This window comes from Onychomys torridus, chromosome 11 (genome assembly GCF_903995425.1).
Source record: "Onychomys torridus chromosome 11, mOncTor1.1, whole genome shotgun sequence".
Classification (NCBI taxonomy): domain Eukaryota; kingdom Metazoa; phylum Chordata; class Mammalia; order Rodentia; family Cricetidae; genus Onychomys; species Onychomys torridus.
Window position 1 is genome coordinate 19,145,229 of NC_050453.1, and position 24,936 is coordinate 19,170,164.

At 43.1% G+C, this 24,936-nt stretch overlaps 1 protein-coding gene across 2 annotated transcripts in view; it reads left to right on the top strand.

The window, feature by feature from the left end:
- Pld5 (phospholipase D family member 5) overlaps positions 1-24,936 on the top strand; it is a 322,478-nt gene that overhangs the window by 41,360 nt on the left and 256,182 nt on the right. Inside the window, exon 1 of one of the 2 annotated variants that reach the window (XM_036202791.1) lies at positions 17,672-18,116. The exons of the other annotated variant lie outside the window; for it this stretch is intronic. Within the exon in view, the coding sequence (XP_036058684.1) occupies positions 18,114-18,116 (3 nt within the window). The 5' untranslated portion in view covers positions 17,672-18,113. Of the gene's footprint in view, positions 1-17,671; positions 18,117-24,936 lie in introns of those variants that run through there. 2 annotated transcript variants of the gene reach the window in all.

The window sequence follows — 24,936 nt, forward strand, 5'->3', positions numbered from 1 at the left end:
TGGTCCTGAGAAGAATGTCTTTCTATGGGATTTCCTCCTTTTTCCTTAGCTATTTCTTCTGTGGTTTTACTCACATACACTACACCAGGCTTCCTCAGTCATTTCCTCTATATAGTGTACAACTGTCCTTTTGTGTGACAGGAAGTCCTGCACCTTTTATGTCAACCAATGGAAAAGAACAATTCTACTGTGGGGGAAAAGTCAGAAAATGTAACAAAGAACCAGAATTAAAGTTTGATCTGGTCTTGATCTCTGCCATCCTGTGACACTTAAATAAAGTCTCACCTGAAGTACTGTCTATTTACAGAAGTGCTTTGAACCCTTAAGTGTTGATCTTGGCCCTGTGTGCAATGGAAGAGGATGCCTTTTTCAACTATCATGGACTATCAGGAATAGAGGCTGTCTTGACAGTTACCTAATTCTTACTATTCTTTACTTTGAGCTGAACTACAATTCAAATGGATTAGGATTCTAAAATATTTCTCTGCCTAGTTTGAGACTCTCAGATACTTGAAGACAAATCTTATTTCATGTGGGGCTCATCTTTTTCCAAGCAGATCCTGCACATTGGGTACACATGTGGGTTGTATTATAACAAATGCAATTCCACAGAGTGGGTGCCTAAAACAATAGAAATTTGTCATCCTCACCCATTCTTCAGGCAGGGAGCCCAAGATCAAGGTGTAAGCAGGACTGATTTCTTCTCTTCTGTGAGCATGGAGGCTGACATCTTTTGCAGAAGTGTCCTCTTGCCAGTCACAGGATGGTATCTCTTCTCATAGGAGAGATAGTCTAGGCATCATTGTTAATTGATTGCCTCTGAATATCTTATATTTGGTTTCTTGAGATGCTTCTCCCCCCCCCCTCTCTCAAGTTGTAAAATCTAGGTTGATGCCATATACCTGCAATCCCAGTGCTGCTGAGGTAGAGGCATTCAGAGGTAGCCTGGGATATATGAGACTTTGTCTTGACTCCATAGAGAATTTGAGGCTAGCCTGGAAGGAGAGCATGGTGCTTAGATTCTCTGCACTGTTTAGTTGTCTGCTGTGATGATCCTGGGCTCTACCTTGAACAGTTTGTTTTAGGAGAAGACACAAGTCATTTCAGACAGTTTTTGTTTGAAAAATCATTGGAAACTTTCATTTTCTCTCATGGTAGAACTTAACTTTATTGTTTTCTTGATCTTCTCTCTCTCTCTCTCTCTCTCTCTCTCTCTCTCTCTCTCTCTCTCTTCTCTCCATGTGTGTGTGTGTGTGTGTGTGTGTGTGTGTGTGTGTGTGTACATGTGTGAGAGAGACCAGAATTATAGGACACAAGCCTTGACTCAGGCAGCCTCAACAGGCTAGGATCTGGCCCCCAGGACATCAATTAAAGAGATGAACAATGGTGAAAAGCAGAGGAAGAAGGTTTAATCTGTGATTCTTGGGAAGCAGATTCCTTTAGGTGTCCAGTGACCTTCAGTACATCTTCATGGTATAGATATAAGCTTTAGTATGACTATGAAGAATTGGCATAGAGTTGAGTGGTATGCATAATATGTCCTGGTCAAGGTGCATTCATGAAGATTATTGTCTCATCTCTGGTCCTAAAAAGTGGGAACATAAGAAGCTATTGCTTGAGGGACAAGGAGATGCTTCATCATGCTTCCGGATGCAACCTCAGATAGTGGATAGGTGTTCTTGCCTGGTTCTGCTGCTCCTCAAATCCAAGGTGATCATATGCTAGGACAATGACTACAGATTTTAAGTGTTTTGGGGGGATCTGGAACAAGACATTGTGAAGTGTCCACAATCTTTGTGCCATGAGCTTTAAAGGAGAATGACATAGGGTCATTGTCAGGAGTCCTTGTAGGCGTTTCTTGTGTGGTTAACATGCTAACATACTGAAATAGCACTTGACCCAACATAGAGAAGACAGATGAAAATGAAGGGAGAGATACCCAGGATTTCACCTGTTTTTAGTTAGGCTTTCACCTGTTTTTAGTTAGGTTGTAGGCTCAAGTGAGGAATCCATACTTTTTAGAAAAATCAGCTTCTAGCTGTGTATTGCTAGTATGTGTGTACATATGTGTGTTCATATGTACAGGCACACACATGCCTATGTATCTGTTCCTTGACCGTCAAGATCTATTTCCCTCTTAGCTGACAAAGGAAGATGGCTGGTCCCTCCCTCCTCAGTGGAGCAAACTTTCCAGTTCACCACTTCGTTTCTTGGTTTCTGTTTTGCCGGGCACCATGGACCCAAGAGACACAAGAATAAGTAAGAAATAGCTCTGCCCTGTGAGCTTGTAAGTCACGGACAGTGTGCATGTGAGCACATATTTACAATGTGGTGTGATAGCTGCAGAAAAGAGTTAGGAGTACACTGCAGACCTGGCACTGGGGAAGCATGACCCACAGGGAGCAGATGGGGAAGACTTGGCCATAAAGGGTTTCTGTTAGCACCGTGTCCGAAGGCTGCTGCAGCAGTACACACAGATAGAGATGTAAGAAAGGTGAGTGGATACAGTTTCTTGGAAGGGACTAAATCGGGCTGGCTATTCTGCTTGCTTTCATGGAGGGGCTTTCAGAAAGGAACAGTGTTATCAGGTTCTGTATTCAAGTAATAGTTTTTGGGCTGTTGTAGAAGAACATGGTAGAGAGAGACCAGTTGAGGCTCTTTCTGTGGCAGTATTTTAGATAAGGGGCAGTAGGAGCAATGTTAAAGCAATGGCAGTTGGTATGAGGGACAGACAGGCACTTCATTGAGGAACAGCACAGGAGGGACTTGGAAACTGATGAAATCCCAATGAGTGGCAAGGGGGAAGTGTGACTTTCATCTTGCACCTGAAGCTATTGGCTGAGCATTGAGCTTAGATGAAGCACAGATTTAGGTGTGGGAGTAACTTCTGTACCTACATATACACTGACCTTGGGGACTCATAGGATTCCATCTAGATATGGCTAGTGGCCTGAAAGTGGGCATCTCTCACTGATCCCCTAGCCCAAGTTTTCTTCCCTTGAAGGTCCCCATTCAGAAGAAGTGTCTCCTTGGAATTCATTCTGTCATGCCTAAGTGATAAAGCTATTAGTGTACAGTTTAACAGGCCATTTGGTGCTGGATTGATTTGTATTAGAAACTCAACAGATTTACAGTAATTTACAGCAATTCTACAGAATTACTGTCTTGGGAAACAGAATACCCCCCAGGAATTGAACCTTATTTTTAAAAGAAAACTAAAACTTAAAGACTACAGCTAAAGGGGCACCCTTTAGTTTCTATAATTCCTTTATTCAAAGTTCTTATTATTTTAAGAGCTGTTTATCAATACTTTGATCCAATGCTAACTCCTATTAGCCTGGTAGATCCTTTTTACACACAAACCACTTTGTGTTTTCTTCCTTGGATGTTACCAGGAAGGAAGGAATCTTTTGCCAGTATCCTGGTGCCCACAACTTTCCTATGACTCTTGGTATCTGTTCCTGTGTCTGCTACGAGATCATTCTAGTTCATGGGGGGTGGGGAAACTTACACAGGATGCCTTTATTCAATAAACTCATGGTGCATCAAAGAACACACATCTACTTATGTTTGGTAAGACTGGAAACCCAGTGGAGTTTTCTAATACCATTACTGTTTTACCTAGCCTGTGTCATGTGGGTGCACCTTTACATTCTCTGCACTTACTGTGTCCTGTGTCATTTGTCTCCACACTGTCCTCCCACAACAAAAAGGAAAATGGATCAAAATCGAGAAGCTGCATTTGATTCAGAGACTTATTGAAAATTGGTATTGAGTCAGAGGGAGCCCAGATTCCAGTCTCTTTTGACTCCCCAATTCTTTTTCTATCTACTTGTTTTAAGTTTCTCTGCCTTTTATTTTTGGTTATTTTTAACCCAGAAGAATGATAAAAAGTCTTTAAATCTCAACTTGGGAACTCTGACAGCATGAAATGTATTGCTAATTGAAACCTCCTTTGGGGGGCTCTTGTGAAATATCCTTGCTCTACTGGATGCTGGCGTGCTATTTTAGATTTTTTAGACTCACATCTCAGCTTATCCACAAGCATCCTTCTTTATATTCCCTTCCGCCTCTTTCCTTTTTCCTCTTCTTCATAAAAATCTCAAGGGACTTGGAGATTGAGAACATAAAAGGGAAGATTTTTCCCTTTTATTTGACTTTGCCTTTAAAACATTCCTCCAGTCCTAGATGATCCCAAAGTTGTGTTTAAGAAGTAGTCAGACACAGTGTATTAAAGGATGCATCAAGATGTTCATTCCATAGATTCTGTAACCCCAAATCATATGTTTGGGGTGCATGTATTGGATAAAATGGAGACTGTTCACTAGGAAAGTAAGACAATTCACTCTTAATTTGTTTTTATTTCAAAAATTTATTTGGCTATGTTTATTTTTAGCCCAACATAGACTCACAGAAGTTGGACATATTAATGGGATAATGTCATTAACTCCCTGCTCTCTTGTAGGCAACTTGAGATAAGATGGGGTCCTAAAGAACTGCTTAGACATATAGATGGTCTTGTGGAAGATGAAACGAGGAAAGAAAAACCCTCAACAGCAAGAACCTTTTTCCCTGAAATACTTACATATATTCTGTAACAAAAAAAAAAAAATGTCATGAGCTGTAACAAAGACAAAGGGATTTGTAGGTTAAGGACAGAGACTGAGAAGTCCATGAGGGATGGGGTGGGGCTTTCATGGCACTTGAAGTAGGGAAGGGATCTCTCTCTCTCTCTCTCTCTCTCTCTCTCTCTCTCTCTCTCAACCACTCTGGGCTATGGAGTCTAAGGAGATGAATCCTTAGACTGGGGACTAATGACCAAGACTAAATTACTCCTTACACTAAGTCTAAGGAATCCCAGGCTGGCTCCACCCCAGAACCCTTGAATTCGTTTAGTCCTCTGGAGTGGTTCAGGTGACCCTTCCCACAAAGGACCACCTCTGCTGATGCCAGAGCTGTGTGACATTGTCTTAGATGAGGAGAGATACTGGAGGATCCCACTATGCCCAAAGAGGAGTTGAACTGATGTCAGCACTCTGAGATATGAGCAAGCTGGGTTTGGAATACAGCTGAAGTAGCTGGAGATGGAGAGAGAAGAAAAAGCTGGAAGTGGAGGACAGGCCACTTCCTCAGTGAAGTGGTAAATATTGCAAGGGAGTAAAAACTGCTCAGTAGCAAGTGAAGACAGACATGGATTTCTACTTGGAAAACCAAAGTTGTTACCTAGTCTTTTTTATCAACACCTAAAACATAACCAATCACACCAGTTACTTGGCAAGTCAGGACCTTTGTGTCCTTAGTGGCCACCAACAATATTCTTCACAATAATAATAATAATAGTAGTAATAATAATGGATATTAGTAACACTGATAATTATAGACTAATTAAGTGTAGGGTTTTATGAGTTTTCAAAGGGCTGGAGGTGTAGGGGACAAACTTACCCAAAGGCACCCAGATAAATAAATGAGGCTCTCAATTCAAACTTGGGATAGTGTGACTCTGAGGCCCCCTCTGGGTGCTGTTGGTGGCCACCTGGTTTGCTTTCCCCATGTTAGATCAATAGACTGCCACAAAAGAAAATGATTTGACATGGACCACCCATGAACCTCCAATATGCTTTCTCAACTATTTGGGGGTGATACACTATTTGAGGGGAAGTTCCATCCTCAACTCTGCCTATGGATGCATACAGGAGCCTTGGTGACCATGCAGGTGTGGCTTCAGTTCCAGATGGGGATCCCTGCAGGACTTGGTGCATGATCACTGGATGCCCAGGCATGTGGATAAAGAGTGTGTACCATTCTGAAAGAAGGACAAACCCAATAGAGTCAGGGACAGAGGTGAAAAGGTGGCAATCCAGGGACCAGTAAAAACAAAGGACCAGCAACACTAGCAACGCTGCTCGGACCCAGAAGCCAGCAGAGCCATTAAGAGTTAGGATGCATTGTGTTGCTTTTTTATGTCAGTGTGTCAAAAGAAAAATTACTGTTGGTAGCTGGAGTTAGTAAAAGGTAAAAACACAGTCCTACTTGGAGGAACATAGGTAGAAGACACTGCTGTTCTTCAGGTCAATTTGCTATCATCCACCAAAAGTTTGAACACTTGTGTAAGCAATCTCATTTTTAGAAATGTACTTTCTGGAACTACTAATATACACAGTTTTTTTTAAATCATCTTATTGTAGCTTTGTTTAAAACAATAAATAGAGCTGGAGAAATGCTCAGCAGTTAAAAGCATGTGATACTCTTGTGGAGGACCCTAGTTCAGTTCCTATTGTCCATGGTGGGTGGATCACAACTGCCTGTAACTCCAGTTCCAGAGTATCTGAAGCCCTCTTCTGGCCTCAGTGGGTCCCTGCACTCATACACACACACACACACACACACACACACACACACACACACACACACACCTTTTTTAAAAATCCAGTTTCTAAGAAGATTATTAAGCAACTTATATTCAGATATACCCAAACTTTTGACATTGTCATCTACAAGATCTATGCTTAAGAACCTTAAAATCAAGTTACCAAAATCAAATAGTAAAATAGTGATGGTGGTAGTGGTGATGATGATGATGAATCTCGTAATATTTTATGTAAGTATAAGGGTTTGTATTGGACCACATTCATAGCTGCCCTCATAGCTGCAGATTGGATGTGTCTAAATTAGTCTAGCCTGGTGCTTGAGACCATAGAACTGGCTGCCTGAATTCACATCACCTGTCACCTCTCACTAGCTCTGTGCCCTTTGAAGATGTTACTGGTAGTACCAGTTTCCCTGTCTGTACAAGGGATATAAGCAGCACTTCCTGATGGGGTTCTTCTAAGCTAAATGCACAGTGCCCTTGGACAGACACAGAGAAGCATAATGGAAGTGCTTTGGTCTCCCTTACCTGGAGTTTCACCCTCAGTAGCTTCTGTGCACTGCTGCCAACTACAGTCACAAAATATTAAGTATTTAATCCCAGGAAGAAGCAACTCATACGTTTAAAACAACCTTCATCCTAGTGTGTTGTCGTCGCTTTCGTGTTAGATTACTGGTTGTTGTTAATCTCTCTGTGTGTCTAATCTATAAATAGTGTTGTCACAGCTGTAAATAAGGAAGGACTCCTGCATTATTCCTATTCTGCTAATCTTCCATCAGTAAGTTTTCTGCCACTAGAGTAAAAGCCTGATGCAGACTCCTTTGAAAGCATAGAGAGCCAGGCTTTGCTCTCAGCTTTGGGAGGGGGTCAAACCCCAAGATTAGGCAACCCCATGGGTTCATTCTCAGAGAGTGTGGGGAATGTTGGTTCCTGCAGCCGGAGCCCAGAGAGGACAAGAGGGCCCTATCCCCTCTGAGGGCACAACCCCTCAACCTCACAGCTCCCGTAAGACCCTACCTCTGAAAAGTCCACAGCGCCTCCAATTAAGCACCATCAGGGGAACCGAACCTTCAAGGATGATGGTTTGCAGGACTGTTAAACAGTTAAATGGTATCCAATGACCTTCAGGAGGCACGCATGTTTCTGCCATAAAATGCTATGGGGATAGAAGAGGGCTGTTTTGGAACAGGGTGTATGGTGACGTTCCGTTTAGTCAAATAAAGATAAAATATTTAAAGGTCTCTAAGTGTGTGCACAAAAGCGGCCGCAGCAATGTAAGCGGGAAACTACTTACGTAATTCAGTAAGACAAGCAGGATGGAAAATCAAGGAAAAGGGGAGACACCATATTTTATTGTTCATGTTTCTATGCTGCTTGAGTTGTGTTTTCCACAAGGCTGGGTCGCCTTTGCGACCAGTGAGGACGTCAACATGATTTACCCTCTTGCCCAGTAGATCATGAGCATGTTACATAACCTGTGAAGGGTTAATCTAATCGCAGTGTTGGATTATCTGGCGGTGGCTGGCATAGTCTAAAAATAAATGTATTCAAAATTTGGTTAAGTTAGAGTCTGCAAATGCATAAAGCAGTGAATCAGGAAAATCTCTACCATTTGGGGACGTGACTTGTTTTGAAACTCAAAATTCTTTGGCTAAGTTAAAAGACCTTGTTATGAAAATAACAGATTTTCATTTCCTTTCTAATTTTGTAACTCTTGGCAATGCAACCTGTGTTTTGCTGCAGAATGTTAGAAAAGGAAGTGAGTGCAGACACTGAGGGAGGGTATCGCGTTTGCCTTTGTTTTTTCCAAAATAAATCCACATTTAAGGCCGCCTAGGTGTCTTGGTGCTATGAAATATACAGGTGCCAGGGACAGGGGATTTCTGGCAGTGTGGAGAGGGGCTTTCTTGGGAGTTGTGAACTTCAGCGCTTGTGTCCAAATCACAGATAGGCTGAAATAGATTGTGGACTCTGCCACGGGGGATGTTTTCAGCAGGCTTCCTGGGTCACTTGGGAGCCCATAGTGCGGAGAACAACGAGCGACGCCCGTACAAGCACGCCACCTGGTGGGTACTCTTGGTAACTTCAGAGTGGGCCGACTTGGTTGCAGCTTGCATTTTCAAAGGGCGCATTAAAGACGGTGGAAGACCCTATATTTGTGTCCACAACTCTGCAGGATCCTTACATGAAAAGAGATGGATGAGGTAGTTGGTGAACCACTGTATGTTGTCAATAAAGGAATTTGCATGGGGAGTCTAGAGGGCGACTTTTTTTTTTTTTTTTTTTTTTTTTAGAACAAAGGAAGTTTCTGCAGTAAAAAACCAGAGTAGCTTTTAAAACATCATTTTCTTGTCTCTTTGGAGGAATTTATGATATACAAAAAGTGCATAGAATGCTGTAACCATGCCTTTAATGCACCCAGAGTTGACAAGTGATAGCGTTTTTTTAATACTTCTTTTTTAACTAATGGGAACAAAATGTCCAGATAAAATCAAAGCCAATCAAAAATATTTATTTTTTAAATCATATTTTTAATCAACAAAGGATACTTACACATGATTGTGGAGTACAACATGATATTCTGATACCAGTTTTTACTGTCAAGTGAGTAAATAAAAAGGATGGCTAGAATAAATCCATGATTAGAGTCAGGCCTGGGGGCTTACACGTGGAATCCCAGCTTCTCTTTCTTCAGAGGCTGGGACAAGAGGATATCTTCCTGTTACCTTTGTCCTTCCCGATACTCCCAACCCCACCCTGCTTTCCTGGAAATGACCCTAAACTTTACTTCTATGAGTTTGGTTTGAGTCCACATATAAGTGAGACCACACAGTGTTGGTCTCTCTGTGCCTGGCCTACTTTATTTAACCTGTTGTCCTCAGGGTTCACCCACATTGTCCTTAATGACAGAGTTTTCTGTGCACGCGCACGTGTGTGTGTGTGTGTGTGTGTGTGTGTGTGTGTGTGTGTGTGTGTGTAGGGGTATTGCTAGTACCCAGAACCTTGCAGGTGATAGGCACAAGCACTACCCACTAAGCTACTGCCCAGGTGCTCTTTTTGTAAAGGCTACATTGCATTCCACTAAAATTCCAAAGGAAACTCTGAACCTATCCCTAATCTCATGTGACTCCTAATTTCATTTCAATTGCTGTTATCAGTTAGGTGAATATCTTTAAGGCCCATGTTTATTTTTTGAAGTTCAACTCGACACATTTCACCAAAAATCTTGTACTCGTCAGGTACTGTTTCGGTAACCTGGGATATGTTAGGGAACACAACAGACAGAGAGGCTTCTATTCATAAAGCTTTCACTTTAACAAGGGGGCATAAGCGATCTATTACCCTTACGGGGGGACGTCGGCAGTCCGTTGCATTAGAAGAAAAGCATGCAGTGGGGAAAAAATAATGCTGGAGTGGGTGCAGGAGACGCAGAATTACTTTTTTAGTTTTTAGTACAAAGTGGGTTGGTCAAGATAAGCCTCATTGACAAGGGGAGATTTGAGCTAAGACTTGTAAGAAATACAGGAATTAGCTGAGAGATTTTCAAGAAGAAAGGCGTCCAGGATCGACAGGCTGTTTCTGCATTTCTGATGTGCAGTGAGGCAAGTCAGGCTGCTCTGCAGAGAGCAAGACAAAGCACAAACTAGAAGAGATGGAAGCGTGCAGACGGGAAGCTGGATCACGACGTCATGGTGAGACTTGGGACCGACTTTAAAACTTCAGCTTTTACCCTTGAGAGAGATGAGAAGCCACCCCAGGGTTCAAATGGACCAGTGCCTGAGCCAACTGAATGTGGTGCTGAGAATCCATCAAAGGGGCAATAAAAGAGAGCAGCCAGGAGTATATTATAGTCACCCCAAAGGAGGCCATGATGGTCTAAGATAGGAGGTGAAGTGACCAGGTCCTGGGTGAGTCCTGACAGTGAAGCCAACATTCCGATAGATTCAGAACATCAAGTAAAGGAGTCTTCTCTAAATTATTATTATCAAGGTGAAACATGTGTAACTTAAAAAGTGAATAATTTTAAAGCTGGTGATTCAGTGGCATCTATACTTTGACAAAAAAATCACAGTTATCGCCTTCATTTACTTGGTATTAGATTTGTGCTGCTGAAACGCATACCGCGGATAAATCAGCTTAAAGGAAAGAAAGGTTCCCGTTGTCCATTGATTCAGAAGTTTCAGCCTGTTCCAAGGCCTAAGAGAGAGAGAGAGATGCAGCCGTCCAAGAGGATAGCAGTCAACACAGCAGGAGGTGGAGGGAGGCTGGTGTGCAAATCCATGAGTCCCTCCCTCTTGTACAGTGGTACTTAAAGTCAGATTCTTTCGTGATGGGCTAGGGAGGTGGCTAGTGGGTAGGAGGGCTTGCTGCACATATATGAGCACCTGAGTTTGAATCCCCAGCACTCATATAAAAAACATGGGGAGGGCAAGCCTGTAATCCCGGCCCTGTGAAGATGGAGACAGGAGAATCTTGAGGCCTTGCTGGCCTCTAGCCAAAGTCCAGGCTCTTCCAGAGACCCCACCTCAAAGGAATAAAATGGAGAATGACTGAACTGGACACCTGATGTCCTCCTCTGGCCTCTGTGTATGCATAAGCACAGTATGATGTACACACGTGTGTATGCCCCCCTCCAGTCACAGTTCTCTCTTCCTGTGACCCTCATCTTAGAGAATCTGCTACAGCATGTTCTGACATAGCTCCAACAGAGTCCCAGCATACAGAAGATTTTCTTCACCTATTGCGTGAATGAATGGAGATCTTATGGTCGGGCCACCGTCAAAGAGATGTGGGGAAAGCTTACCTTACATAGGATGTATGTTGTTCTTGTGCGGCTTCTGTCATTGAGAAGTGGGTACCTGTTACATGCTGTTACTGAACAGGACACATAAAGTCCCTGATTTGTTTATGGAGCTTAAATTTAAATGGTGGTAATTCATGAGAATGAGGCGAGGTCTTGAATGAAGACATTTATTGAGATAATTTTGAATCATAAATATAACTAAAAATCTTATTCAGGAACTGAAAATCTTATTCAGAAGTGGGCTCTTTTTCAGCCCCATCACATTTGAGAGGTGTATGTGTAACTGTATTGTGCTTATGTGTGCATGTGTTAATAATGTGTGTGCTATGCATGTGTGATGTGTGTATTTGAGTGTATATGTGAGTGTATGATGTACACTATGTGATGTATACCTGTGTGGTGTGTGTGATGTGTGGTATGTATGCAATTTGTGAACTGATGTGAATATATCTGTAATGTGTGTGTGTGTGTGTGTGTGTATGTGTACTCCACTACACATGTGTGGAGGTCAGAAGACAGCTTGTAGGAATTGGTTCTCTCCTTCACTAGGTGGAATGCAGGGATGAGACTCAGGTAAGGCTTGGTGTCAAGTATCTTTGCTTACTGAGCCACCTCACCAGCCCTAAGGTCCTCACTTTTAAACCCTGGAAACTAATTCCACCATGTTGACAACAAAGCAGAAGCCAAATAAAGCATCCATCCTGCATGTAGCCAGTTTTATAGGCCATCACCAAGCAAATACGTCACAACCATCAAGCCTACCTGCTGGCCTGTGCATGTGCTGTGAAGATGTTTCCATCTTCCCAGATTTTATACATTTTTAAAGTCCTGCAGAACAGTTGTGTCCAACAGAACATCCCGAAGTGATGTTGGAGTTCTGAAAGTGTGCTCTCCAGTGCCACCACCATGCTGGGGGAAAACTAAGTTCTTGAGATTCAGCCCACGTGACTTAAGGGACTGAGTTTAAAATTTTATTTAATCACAATTAATTAAACTTAAATTTAGATGGCCACATGCAGCCATGAGCTATCAAGCCTTACCTGCAGGTCCCTCACCACTGAAGAAACACAGCCAGGAGTTACTGACTTGTTGAACCAAATAAGGAATACCTTTGATGAAACAGTGAATAAGGAGAAAGTCTTAAAGCAAGTCCACCCCAACACTATGACAAAATTTCATGACTAAATACATGCAATTTATTAATTGAGTTGACAGTCTTAAATAAAATATGTCCAGCCCCATCTCTTGCTTATGAAGCATTCCTTCAGAAAAGCCTGGAAGGCCAGGTACAAATTCAGAATTCCTAGATTCCTAGAGTTCTTTCTACCTTGGAACATGGTGGTGTGGGGACCTCTAGCCTCTGACCTCACACAGGTACCTGTCCCTGTCTGTGTGCTGCCTGGAAACAGTGAACTGAACTAAGCTGGAGCTCAGATGCCATCTTCAGCATCCCCTGTGGTTCCTACTGTGTGATTTTTCTTTCTCGTGAATGTAGTGGCATTGATATGAAGATACAACACAAACCTACGCAAAACTGCCACAGGAGATGAGCTCATAGATGATTTGAGGACCAAGTTCTCCATGGGGACAAGCACTATGATCTGACTGATACCTTTTGGGATTCTGTGTAAGCACCCACTTCCTTGCCGACAAGTTGAAGGATAATCTTTTTTTTTTTTTTTTCTAAATGGACTTGTGTTGAATTCTTCAGGGGCAAATTAGAAGCCAACTTGTTTGCCACTCTCAATGTGCTGACGAGCTGGAACAAGGGACAGGTACCAATGTGACTTTGGCCAAAGGTTAATAAGCAGAGTTCACTTCATTAAACTGCTTACTCACCATTACTGAATGTCCTGGAAGTGTGTCCTGGAAGACTTTCTGTGCTGGGATTAATCAATTATGCCTAAAGAATTAGAGAGTGCAAGATAAATTACAGACTGCTTTTAATCCATGTAAAAACAATCAGTCCAATGAGTTCTGTCTGACTGCAGTCATTAGTTTCAAAAATCAAGCATAAAGTGTATCTAGATTATCATTTCAATAAAACCTTTCAAGTGATTTATGCACTCTGGTATTAGAGTAGATAGAAGAGAGATAAAAGCAGTAGTCACACTCTGTGCACACATCAGTTGGAGGACAGCTGCTGAAACTTTATGTTTTGTTGTGTCTGCTCTAAGGCCTTGTGGATCCCAGGCTAGCTTCAAACTCACTATGTAGCCAAGGCTGGTGTTGAACTCTTGATCTTCCTACCCTACCTCTGGAGTGCATACAAGCATGTGATGTCACAACTAGCTCTGAAGTGTGTATATTTGGTTGTAGGCATGCATGCCAGGATTGCCACTGGTAGTAAAAACCATCCTGTTACTGGCACGCTACCCTCACACATTACAGCTCTCTCTTGTGGTAGAAGGGGCCAGGTACACAGCATATCTGACTTGAAGGAGACAAATTGGTTCTGGGTGGAACTGGAAAGTGACCACTGGAATTGGGGTGGTTTGCAGAGACCATCTATGTGCAATTCACCACATTTTCCCCTGAACATAGATTCTGTGTTTTCTGGAGGACTCAGTCCCCCAAAGCACTGTGAAACATGACTGCAGCTGCCTTGCCATGGCCATGCAACAGTTTACGTTGCCTCATTAACTTCTTTCCTATTGTGGTCTGGTTAGAAATGATCTTGTTTAATTTGTCTATCAGAAACGATACAATAATTAATGTCAATGTAACTAATTTTGCTAAAATGTGTTTCCTCGATGCCACTCTTTTTGTACATGGGGATGCCTGGCAACCTTGGGGTTGGTTTTAGGAAGTGACTTCTCCTTCTCCTCCTCCTTCTCCTCCTTTTCCTCTTCCTCCTCCTCCTCTTCCTCCCATCTCTGATCTGTTTTGCCTCTGCCAACAACTGTTAGGTCCATCGAAAGAGAAACCTTTGAAACAGTACTAAGAACTGAAGGGTGCCCCTCCATGCTCTATGATTCTTAGACACAGGTGACTTGAGATTCCATTTGAGGGCACCATCCTGCCTGTGTGATAGACTCTATAGTCACTGGTCAATGGAGGCTCTCCAGCATGACAGCTTGGGGTGTTTGCATTGATGGGGCTGGGAGGAAATGCATGAGTCTGAACTTATCAAATGCCACAGAACAGCATGGAGACAAGTCAGGAGCCTGGGATTGGGGATCAAAACTTGACACAAGCAAAGCAGGGACAGAAACAGGCTAGACTCTTGCTGTCCTCTGGGGAGCAGAGCAAATGAATGTTAGGGTGCTACTTGAGAGTAACTGAAAGTCTTCCCTTCTTGACTTCCTCTACGATCCTGCCTGCAGGAGAGCCCTCAATTGAGTGGGTGTCACCACAACTGTTATAAGGCTCCGATCTTGTGACTGCATGTTAGAACATTTAGTAAATTTTCCATCAATGGAAGACCAACCAATGCTCTAAACTATAGAACTGGTGAATGATGAGTACTCCATAGAGAGCTGTAATAATTTTCTTGTTAGGCTTCTCAAACACATTTTAAATACCCTTTAAAGGTGCAATAAAGATTTCGTTAAAAAGATAAAACTTGACTATAAGAAAGTACTGAATGAAAAAGGTGCTACTAATATGCGTTCTATCTTTGTTCAGATGTCAGATGCCATCGGTTAGATGACTTACAAGCTATGGGAGTTTGTGGCTCACAGTGTTGTAAGCTGAGAAGTCTGAGATGAAGGAAGACCCTCGCAGCTTAGGCTTCTAGAGAGGGAAGCCTTGGTCTCTACTTCTGAGATGGCCCCTTCTCCCCATCTAAGAAGTGGATACGCTCATGGCAAGAGGGACAAGCAGACTCCCTTGTCTCTTTTATAAGGACACATGCCACTTCCCAAAGACCCACTTCCTCCTCTGAATACCATCAAAATGGAGGACCTGGCTTCAGCTGTGAGTGTTGAGGAGGAAGGCAAGAATCAGACTACAGCCTCTGCTTACCTCCTCCGTTGATCTGAGGCATTTCATCATGCCAAGTGGATGTTCCCTCTGGTAAGATTTGTGGAAGGATGTGGTTCCAGGACTGCAAGGAAAACACCGGCCTATTGGCTATCCACATTTGCTTTAATGAAAATATACAAACTTCTGATTTATAGAAAATTCCACCATTTTTTATACTTCTCTCTGCAAAACTTTAAATTTTTCTTACTGTTGATATCTGGAGCTCAGACAGTGCAATGTGATTCAGTGACTCAGTGTGTTCTAACCAAATCAGGTGAAGTTCAACAATTTCAAAGAACGCAAGTGTTCATCTTTTTTTTTTTTTTTTAATCAGTAGAATTCTATTTCTCCCAAAAGGCAAATGATTATGTGGAAATCTTTTCCCATCATCTCTTATTGAAAAAAAAAAATAAGCCTCTTTCTTAGAAAAAAAAAAACGCCAGTACACTGTATGAACATTTCTCCGTCATGCAGACAGACCACTGATCCTAAATCTACTTGTGTTTGTGTGGGACTCTGACAAAGCCATAGAGACAGCAAGTACATAGTGAGGTTTAATGCACTTTCTGCCTGCAGCCTGGCATTTGGTCCCTGGGGAGGAGGAAGGGAATTGCAGAGACAGTGGAGACTGAGCAAGGATGTCTAAGGGGACAATTGAGAGCACATTGTGTGCATATCCAGGTAGCAAGGCTGAAGACAGTGTTTCAAGGGTGCTGTGATTGTCCTTTGCAACTAAATATAAGGTCCCTGTGGGGTGTGATAAGAGAAGAAGCATCCCATGTCTTTGTGTAGGATATTAAACAGCACAGAGTAGAATAATCTTGGTGTTGTATTAGTTACCAGTAAGGTTTAAACTTGAGAATTTTAAACAGAGAATTTTTAAGCAGGATAGAATGCTTGCTGAGTACTGGAGGCCCTCCAGCACAACAAAAACAACGTGTGATTAAATGCATGATTGGTATACGTGTGCCTGTCATGATGGCAGATGAGTTTGTCATGGTTGAAGCCATCAGAGACATCTTCTGGAAGATGGAAAAATTATTGATCCCCTTTGAATAGCCAATAGAAGAAAAGACAGTGTCTCCCTAATGGTGTGTTGGGGACTTCCACTGTTTGCAGGGACAAAGGTTTGTGGAAAAGAACAGATAAGGAAGAGTTGAGGCTGTGCACCCATGTGTCTACAAGGAGGGGATCAAGTAATAGCCCAAAGTAGGCAATGTGGGTCATCCCAGCTAGGGAACAAGTATCAGACTTTCCAGAACTTCAGAGTGACACTTGGCAGGTGTTCTAAGTACCCAGGATGTGTCTAGAATAGAAGCACCAAGCTACATCTTGTCCAGGTACCCTATTTGCCCTCCCCACCAGCTTCTCTGTTCAGAAGGACAGCTGCCCACGAGGAGCAGAAATGTGAGTGGATGCTCCAGAGTGTTGAGACAGCTACTTTGAGATGCCATCCAGGCTGATAAATGCCACAGGCTCTTCTACAAGCTCAGATTCCTGGGCCACTGGCATGAATTTTGGTCCTTGGCTTAGTCCTTTTGGAGACAATAGCTTACCTGTGCTGGAACCTACCCCTGGTCTTCTAGATCTAACTAGAAGTGTGTGTCTGTTTTCCTCTGTGCACCTGTGTGGGAGGGGTGTGGTGTCTGTGTGGGTGGAGGTGGGCTCACCTACGTAAGTAGATTTCGACATAGGAATATCTTCCTCAGCCATTTCTTCACCCTAGTTTTTTGAAGCACAGTCTCTCACTGAGCCTAAGAGTTCACCTTCTTGACTAGACTGGCTGACCAGCCTGTCTCAGGGATGGATCTACCAGCCTCTGCTTCTCAGTTCTGGGATTACAGGCACATGTACTGTGTCTGGCTGTTTCTATGGGTGCTGGATTTGAACTCAGGTGCTACGTAAGCAAACTCAGGTTGCTTATCCTTGCTCACTGAGCCATCGCCCCAGACCCCCAATATTACCTCTTTGATGAGAGGAAGGGCAATTGTGAAAGGAACTCAGTGTCAGCTAGAATGCTCCTCTAGTAAACAGTGACATGCATTCTGTGCTGGGAGTGATGATGTGGTTAGCTGCCCTGATAGAACTTACAAGAGGGGAGCAGAAGGCAGGCAATGATGATCTCACCATCAGTAGAGCTTTCACTTATGTGTAGTGCTGCTGGGGAGCTGAACTTTGGACAGGGTGTTGTCACTATATAGTACTAGTGTAGTGATTCAACCCTCTGAGAAGATACACGCAAGCAACAGAATACAGTCGACATCGGAAAAGGAAAAATGCCCATTAGCTTACTATGATACCAAAGCACAGGCTAGATGAATGCATTTTAGGAAGCAAAGTTCAAGTTTATTTTGGAAGATATGCAGTCTCTGTGGAGAACTTTTCTTCCCACCTGTCCAGATCTGACAGCCTCATGGAATGAATTAGTCTGCTTTTTTTCCGTAACTCCCAGACGCTGTAACCACAGATCGCTCAGCAGCCCAGTTCCTCGTCTAGGCAGGGTTCTCCTTTTCTCTGATTGGGAAGCAGTTGTTTTTGCTCAGGTTGGTGGCGTGTGGCCATCTACATACACCTCGAGTCCCTGCATCTCCCGTCTTCCCGGTCAGTGTGAGCCGGTGCTGCAATTCCACTCCAGGAAGCTGCACGGCTGTTCTCGATTGAAGAGGAAAAGCCAAAGAAATGTGACTGAGCACGGCAGCCCTCCGTGTTCGCTAAAATGCTGAACGAGGGGCCTGTGGTTCTCAGACCTCTTCCACGGGAAATGCTGAGAGCGCACACTGCAACCCTCTCCCTTCGAGCTTCGGCTGGCTGATTGCCAGAGCATCCAGGCCAGCAATTGAGGGACTGAGATATAACCGGTGGCGAAACATTTGCACCACATGAGACCTGCCCTGTCTCGGAAGGCTCCAGTGGCCGTGGGAAGCAGCAGATCAGCACCAGCTGGGGCAGCTAGACTCAGAAAGGCATCTCATCGCAATGGTAAGGCTCTTGGGAGTTTTCTGCAGACCTCCTTTGTAACCTGGGGTCGGATGATTATGGGCTGTTGGTGGCCATGGCTACGGACAGTGAACAGTCACTTGAGCTCTGGGACATGGTCAGGCATCACCAGAGGGGGAAGGATGCCCTTCACACTAGAGCTTGATATTTTTTCTTAAATGACACCTTTCCTGCCAGGGGTAATGGGTAACTGTGCCTTGTAATTAATAATAATTAATAAGGAGCACTTGCTGGCCTCTGTCAGAGAGGGAAACTTCCATGTGACCTGGAATTTCAGCCCTGCCTAATACTGTGACCGAGTACACTTTTCCCTCTGAAAATAGCTTTAATTTCCATGTGACTCTTCCAAGAACTGGTGGGTTGTCATCTCGGTGTTTTCGTGGGGGCACAGACCCTTTGTACGGAGCCAGCTTTCTTTTCTGCCTCCTGAGTTGTCAGTGTTCTGTGAGCCTCGTACTCTCCTGCAGACACTCCACAGTGCTGGAGACAACTTCTAAGCGTCTTTGTTTTTTCAACTGTTGTATTCAGGTGACAGCAACAGGAGCCTCCAGGCCAAGGGAAGCTCGGTGGGACTTGGGAGAAGTTAGTTCAATTCACTCCACACATTGTCAGAGCCAAGTGCACCTTACCATAAACACAGAGGCTTAGGATTCGCAGAGGACATGGCAAGGGGCTATTTCGTGGTCCCTGCTCTCTTTGCCGCTTTTCCAACTGCTTTCCTAGTCATCCTTGACATGGCGGCGGGGGGGGGGGGGGGGGACGACAAAATGGAAGAAGAATCAGTATTAACAGTGAAGCATTTAAGTGTTTTCTTTAAAGAATTAAAGGGTGAAGGCTGTTGATAATAGCAAGATTATATAACATTAAAAAGAAAACAAAAACTATAATTGCATAGAAGGGAGGCCTGAAATATACTTATCTAACTGCACAGCTGATGAGTGGGAAATAATTATTCTGTTTATAATCCAGATGAATGAAGAGACAGTTGATGGAGTGTGGGGATTTTTAGATGCATGTCTGTCTTTCCAACTATTCAGAAAAGAGGAAACAGACTTCCAGAGATATCTCACTTCCCTTGCTGTCCCCGTGATGGGTCCCGAAGTCACTCCTAAGTAGGCAGATCCAAGAAATGAATCTGCAATGGCAAGGTCAAGGTTCCCAGTCTCTTGTGGACATCTGCTGCCATTCATCCTTGTAAACATTTTAGCAGCTTCTTTTGACCTGTTGAAAACAACAAGTCTCATCCATTTCTCCCCAGCCATCAGGGTAGGAAAACAAAACAAAACAAAGACAAAAACCCATCATCAGCATTCCCAACCTGAAGATGAAGAAGAAAGCACTCATAGTGCTTGGTGTGTTCTGCTTGAACTCAAGCACAGTGATTTTGTTTCTTTCCCCTGAGAATGTTCCTTTGGGGATTACCAAGGACCAGGATGAATGTAGGGAGTACTCTGCCAACACACTGGGCACAGACACAGACATAAACACAAGGTCAGTCTAGTACAGTTCAGACAGAAGATGAGGAGGCAGTCGGGCCGAGACTGATGAAATGCAGTGGGAAACTTGCTGAATGAAGGAATGCAGATCCCTAATGACAGCGGACTTAACCTTAGGAATTAGGAAGAAGGTGTAATGTGGATTCTAGCTTCAAGAGGATTGTGTCTAGCCATCCTCTGGGCACGTCGATTAATTGCTGTTGAGAAGTTTGGAAAGAACTCCCTAGTTATAGCCAGTCTAAATGGGCTTTTCCTTTACAGGGATGACATCCTAAGCAGTAATCCCAGTTCTCAACTGAAAACTGTGAGTTGGAGGTGAGGCATTCTGTGATTGGAAGGGAAAATTAGTTCATCATGAAGTCCTTTTCATAAGGGAAGAAGCCAATCAGGCTTCTCATTACACAAACCTGCCCAGATTTCCTACTTCCCAGAGAGAAGACGCTGCTTAGAAGGCTCTCCTTGACCTCCTTACAACAGGGAGCTTGTTGGGGCTTGCTGCATGTTATAGCAAAAATCAGTCCTTCCAGGACTCTGGCCTCTGATTCCTTTTTAAAATTTGTTTTATTTAGAAATGTAAAGGACATGTGGATGATTAAATTGTTGCAAGCAATTTAAAGTTATTTCAAAGTAAAGGAAAATCATGGGTGCTGTCAAACAGTAGTTGATAAACATGAACTTGCTAAACTTTAGCCTTGTCTTTAAATATCTATTTAAGAATTATTTATACTCGCATCAATGGAAGGCATGCTAAAGTGCTAGCTGGACACACCGCTAGCTATTCTTTGATTTTTTACATTGTGTGTGCATGTGTTTATGTGGACTTGCACACATGTGTGTGCATGTGTGAAGAGGCCAGAGGTTGGCATCAATTGTCTCCATTAAGCTCTCTCTGCCTTTTTGTTGTTGTGGAAACAGGGTCTCTTACTAAACTTAGTGTTCACTGATTGGATCGACTGGCTGGCCAGTGAGCTCCACTTGGCTTCTCCTGCCTCAGCATTAGAAGGTTCAAATGCACAAACTTGGCATTTCCATGGGTCTGCATGCTTGCACAGGTTGTCACTTTACGAACTGAACCATCTCCCCATATAGAGCCCCTATTCATCACACACACCGTCTTGCAAGCCTATAAGAGAAGAGCCAGACCTAGACAAGCCCTTGGCAGTAGATTACCAAACCTCTTGTGATCCAGCCTCCAAACTGAGCTCCTTTTTGACATTTCTCCTCTGTCCCCAATGTCACTTGCCCAGGTTTCCCTGCCATTTGTGTGCTGCCCTTTTTCTGGTTTGGTTCATAGAATAAAATAGCTAAAAACAAGCTAACTTTGTAAAGAAAGGGTGTTTATTTAGCCCCCAATCTGGGGGTCCAATGACCCGGAGTTGGCATCAGCTCAGGTCTGGGACAGATTTCATGATGAACAACACGATAGTGACAGAAGTGAGTGTGAGAGTGAGAGGCAGGAAGGTTGAGGTCTTAGTGTCAGCCTCAGCTTTTACAGTAAACTGTTCTATTGAGGTCTGTGTCAAGGGTCCTACAAGAACTGCCTTGGTCCCTTAAGGCTCTCAGAGACCAAAAGACTTGGCTCCGGGTCTCATTTCCTCCTCACATGCTGCCCTGAGAATCCAACACAAACTGCATCCAATCTATCCAAACTGTCATCTGATTGGAGTTGATGGGAGACAAGAAAGGAAACCAAAGCAGGCTATGATGCAAAGAACATACTTGCCCCCACTGGTCACTGATCAGAAGTGGAGTGTGAAAAGAAGCAATGATCTGCATGCAGAGCAAGTAGCCCAAGGAAAGTGAAGGAAGGGCCCCTTGTGATTCATGTGCCACTGGCGAAGGTTCCTGCATCACTGGCCAGGTTTCCTGCTTTAGTCTCTTCAGGTTGTTACAACAAAATGCCTTCCACTGGGCCCTTACAAACAATACAAATTCATTTCTTACCCTTCCAGGGACCTCAAGTCCAAACTCACATCTCCTGTACCTTTAGTGTCTGGTGATACTTCATAGATAATGTATTCTGGCTGTGTCCTCACAGGGTGGAAGAGGCTAGCTTGTTCTTTGGGATTCTTTATAAAGGTACTTATCTCGGGTCTCATTGCCTCCCAAATGCTCACCTTATGTTATTACCATACTGCAGATCAGGATTCAGTGTAAGATGATTGATGGGAAAAAAAAACCTATTCAGATTGGTTGATTAACAAATTAAAGATAGAAATAAAGAAAGGAAAATATGAGAGTGAGAGTATATTTCTATGTATCATATACTATATCACATCATATATAGATATATCTATACATGATATATATTATTCTGTATGTTGGACCATAGATAACAGGCAATAGAGTGCATATCATACAGTTATGTATGAAATATTTTCACACACATATGTTTCTCTGCTTTCTGTCATCGAGGGCATTCATGTACACACATACACACAATAGGAAGTCAGTCCTATAGCTTATTACCCAAAGTCTACTAAAGTGTCTTGAAGTGATTTGATATTTGCTTCAACAGTGTAGTGTGTTCTGCAAGGACCCTGTAGGCTCAAAGTATGAAATGGCCTTTTGATTGTGTTTCCAAAAACAGACTGTAGATACAGAGGAATACAGAATGTTGTTCACATGTCTACAGGTTGTAGGTTTAGGGGCTGATGTGTAGAGGACAAATTGAATACAGCTAGAAATTAGTGGTAACTGCAATGTTGTTTTCTTAGTAACTTGTAACCACATGATGATAATGAATCTGTATAGAAGACCTCCTTGTCCCCAACCACAAAACCAAAGCACATATGATAAAGGTGTTCACGGTCTCAAGAACACAGACAAGCTACTGACTGTTGGGAAAGAGGAACTGAATGTGTTGTTTGGCCCTGAGTTTCTTCTTAAAGATCATGCCAAGAGTATTTAAAAAGTTATAAAACACATGCCAACCATATAATGAGAGCAAGTGTTTCTCTTATTTATTTTTTGTAGTATTTTGATAAGGGCCTACTTATGAAGCTGAAAATAAACAAATTGGGACTTGATTCATATTTTCATCTGATGGAGCAGCTTCATGGACACTGACGCTCCACCATGGATGCTGCACTGGTCCCATCAGGTGGAGAGACAAAAGAACACCATGGAGATATTGGAGAAAATGCCATTGACCTAGTTGATGACTATGACTCTTTTGCCTAATGTTGAGTGGCAGACATAAGACATAGAACCAAGACATTAGTTAGGTGATAGCGAGAGTTTAAATAGACTTGAGACAAATGAAGTCTTTAACAGAATGCTGGGAACCTTTGTTGATGTCTGTATCCCTGACTGCAGCTGAAATGCCTTTCCCTAAATGTGAACACAACGGCAACATGGAGTCTTCCTTGGCTGTCCTTGTAGACCCTCTCCTTCCCTTTCCGTCTTCTTGTTTGAATATTCTTCATTGATCAGCACCACAGGCTTCTGCTAGTGTTCCTTGGATATCACCTTGATTAAGTACTACAGTAGATGAATAGTCTTCCCAGTTTACACCCTATTGCTAGATGTAAGACTTCCCCAGCTTTGTTCATTGATCATGGAGATTCTTTGGAAAACTTATAATTTAACTATAATACCAGTGAAGAAAAACCAATACTCATTTATCCAATCTAACACTTGGGAAGAATTGCCTATTTAAATTGGTGTGCAAATGCATTAACTAATAATGAATTGGTTTTTTTTTAAGGTACAGAAAATTAAATACTACACAAAAATTGATTTTGCTGAATTTTGGACTGTATACATTTCTTCTCCCTGCCCATCTTCTTAATTTGTTTGGCATGTTAATGATCTGTTAAGCTAACATAAAAACTGGAGAACATTCATAAATCATAAATGTACAATGCACATGTTTGCAAAATGAGCATGCAGCTCAAAGAATACACAGTCGTGGGCTTCTGGAAGCCAGGGTGCAGCCTCCCACAGTCTTGTTTACAACCCTCAAGTTCAGGTCTATTTTTTTTTCATTTATTTATTTATGCATTTATTTTGTTATTTTGTTATTTATTATATTTGTGTTTTAATTTTACACATCAGCCATGGGTTCCCCTGTCCTCCCCAATCCCGTTCCTGCCTCCACCTTCCCCCCAGCCCCTCCCCTCCATTCCCATCTCCTCCAGGGCCAAGACTCCCCTGGGGATTAATTTAATCCTGGTGGATTCAGTACAGGCAGGTCCAGTCCCCTCCTTCCAGGCTGAGCAAAGTGTCCCTGTGTAAGCCCAAGGTTCCAATCAGCCAGCTTATGCACTAAGGATAGGTCCCGGTCCCACGGCCTGGGTGCCTCCCAAACAGTTCAAGCTATTCAATTATCTCACTTATCCAGAGGGCCTGATCCAGCTGGGGGCTCCACAGCCTTTGGTTCATAATTCATGTGCTTCCATTCATTTGGCTATTTGTCCCTGTGCTTTTCCAATCTTGGTCTCCATAATTCACACTCTTACAGTCCCTCCTCTTTCTCGACAATTGGACTCCTGGAGCTCCACCTGGGGCCTGTCCAAGGATCTCTGCATCCACTTCCATCAGTTATTGGATGAGAGTTCCAGCATGACCATTATGGTGTTTGGCCAACTGATCACCAGACTAGGTCAGATCAGGCTTTCTCTTGACCATTGCCAGCAGTCTACAGAGGATGTATCATTGTGGATTTCTGGGGACCTCTCCAGCACTCTGCCTATTCCTGTTCTCATGTGATCATCATTTATCATGGTCTGTTATTCCTTGTTCTCCCTTTCTGTTCTTGATCCAGCTGGGATCTCCTGCTCCCCTAAGCTTTCTTTCCCTCAAATCTTGCCCTTCATTATTCCCACTGTCATCCAGGTTGTTCATGTAGATCTCATCCATTTCTCTGTCATTGGGCAATCCCTGTGTCTTTTCTAGTATCCTGTTTTCTAGGTAGCCTCCCTGGAGTTGTGTAGCAGTCTAGTCATCTTTGTTTTACATCTAGTATCCTACTATGAGTGAGTACACACCATGTTTGTCCTTCTGAGTCCAGGTTACCTCAGTCAGGATGATTTTTTTCTAGATCCATCCATTTGCCTGCAAACTTCATAATGTCATTGTTTTTCTCTGCTGAGTAGTACTCCATTGTGTATATGTACCATATTTTCTTTATCCATTCCTCAGTTGAAGGGCATCTAGGTTGTTTCCAGGTTCTGGCTATTACAAACAATGCTGATATGAACATAGCTGAGCAAATGCCCTTGTGGTATGATTGAGCATTCCTTGGGTATATGCCCAAGAGTGGTATAGCTGGGTCTTGGGGGAGATGGATTCCCATTTTCTAA